This window comes from Seriola dumerili, unplaced genomic scaffold (assembly GCF_002260705.1).
Source record: "Seriola dumerili isolate Sdu_G_001 unplaced genomic scaffold, Sdu_1.0 BDQW01000052.1, whole genome shotgun sequence".
NCBI classification, from domain to species: Eukaryota; Metazoa; Chordata; class Actinopteri; order Carangiformes; family Carangidae; genus Seriola; species Seriola dumerili.
The window spans coordinates 20017923-20019721 of record NW_019174307.1 but is presented as its reverse complement, the minus strand read 5'-3'; the positions used below and the strand labels follow the sequence as shown (position 1 = coordinate 20019721).

Here is a 1799-nt window from a genome sequence, read left to right as displayed (position 1 = left end):
GCTGAATCCTCTCCCTAAGCTGCTCCAACTGAGACTCTGACACAAGCACACGGACACCATTTATTTATATCCCAGTTTTATCTGCCACTTTCCTCTGAATTGAAATAACAAAGTTAAGATAATAAAAACAACAGGGATTTTAGAGCAGAGGCATAAAAACAAGTTAATCTCTCCATTAGCCAAGTGATGATGTTGTCTCATGTGCACCTGCATACTGTGTCCTGGTGTACATGAGACCGTCCTCTCCGATGGCGGAGACATTTATCTGGATGTGACCGAGACACGGCAGCTCTGGGGGGTTGTACAGCTGAGTCTTCACCTGTTCTCACACACACACACACACACACCAGTCGTATCACGCTGGATGTGTGTGTGTGTGTGTGTGTGTGTGTGTGTGATATCACCTTCTCAGCAGACATAATGCTGCGGGGGGCTGCTTTTGGAGGGGTGGGAGTGGAGGGGACGGGGGATTGGGAGGGAAAAGGAACGGGAGAAGGCGCCGGATGATCAGGAGTATCTTGTTTCTCATCAGCAGGGCTAAGAGTTTGTGTCTCGCTCACTGGAGACTGTGCATCAGTTTCTTTGGGTTTCTGAATGACAGCATCTCTGCACCAAAACAGAAAAACACAAACTCTGGGTAAACCTGGGTAAATATTTGCTTAAAATTAAACACTGAAAATCTGCCACTGACGAAGTACCAGAAACAGAAACAAAAATACCAACTGAGGGCAACTGAGGATAATGTTTGAGTGGTAACACCCTCCAGAAATAGTCAGAATCAGACAGATAAAGAGCGCTTTGTAGAAGTTTCAGGAATGCGTCTGATCGCTCCCAAATTAATTCTGCAGCATGAGACAACGAACCCCAAACATACAGCCAGAGTCATTAAGAACCCTGTTCAAAGACAAGAGGAACAAAGAGTCCTGCAGCAGATGGTCTGGACCCCCACAGAGCCCTGATCTCCACATCATGGAGTCAGTCTGGGATTACATGAAGACACAGGAGACACTGAGACGGACTAAATCCTCAGAAGAACTGAAGCAAGTCGTCCGAGATACGTGGAACAACCAACCTTGAAAAACTGGGCACCAGCGTACCGATGAAGACTCATGCTGCCGACTGTTGATTTGATTTAGGTTTTTTCTTTTCATTACACTTTGTACGGAGTGACAGTAACTGATGAATAAAAACTATTCAGGGCTTTATTTTCAAAAGGATCCTCACTATACTTTTAGTGCCTAAAAACCTTTGCACAGTGCTGAACACGGAAAAGAGAAAACAAAGGTTGCTAATGTTGTTAAAGACCTGTAAATACAATAATCACACACACACTCTCTTCATGCATTTGGCACACACAGACCTCTGTTTCCTTTCCCTGAGGGCGAGGCCCTCGCTGACCAGAAAGTCTGCAATGCTGACAAACTGTCCCATCTTGTTGGAGCAGAACAGAGTGACGGGGGCTGGACGCTCATCCGTCAACTCCTGGACAACGAGCGAGAAGAGACAAGACACACACTCAAACTAGGTCACCATAGTAACAAAGACAAGAGGTGCATATTGGAGTAACGGGGGAAAAAAAACTAAAACATGTGACATGAGGGAAATGTTTTTGGAATTTGAGCAACAGGAAATGGAGAAAGAGAAAAGGAGCATGAAGAGAGAAAAGGAGAGGGAGACCTTGATGGTCATAACAGCCGAGGCTCCTGTCAGGTAGTGGGAGAATAAGTCGCATGCTGTGGCCGTCCAGGTGGATCGGCCTCCTGCGGGCCTGAAAGAGAGAGAGAGAGAGAGAGAGAGAG

The 1799-nt window shown here is 46.2% G+C and overlaps 1 protein-coding gene across 1 annotated transcript in view; it reads right to left on the bottom strand.

Annotated features, from left to right (window-relative positions):
- rnf17 (ring finger protein 17) overlaps positions 1-1799 on the bottom strand; it is a 34069-nt gene that overhangs the window by 16928 nt on the left and 15342 nt on the right. Inside the window, exons 24-27 of the mRNA XM_022740123.1 lie at positions 1678-1768; positions 1361-1479; positions 405-606; positions 216-319 (exon numbers count right to left, since the gene is read on the bottom strand). Coding sequence (XP_022595844.1) covers positions 216-319; positions 405-606; positions 1361-1479; positions 1678-1768 — 516 coding nt within the window. The remainder of the gene's footprint in view (positions 1-215; positions 320-404; positions 607-1360; positions 1480-1677; positions 1769-1799) is intronic.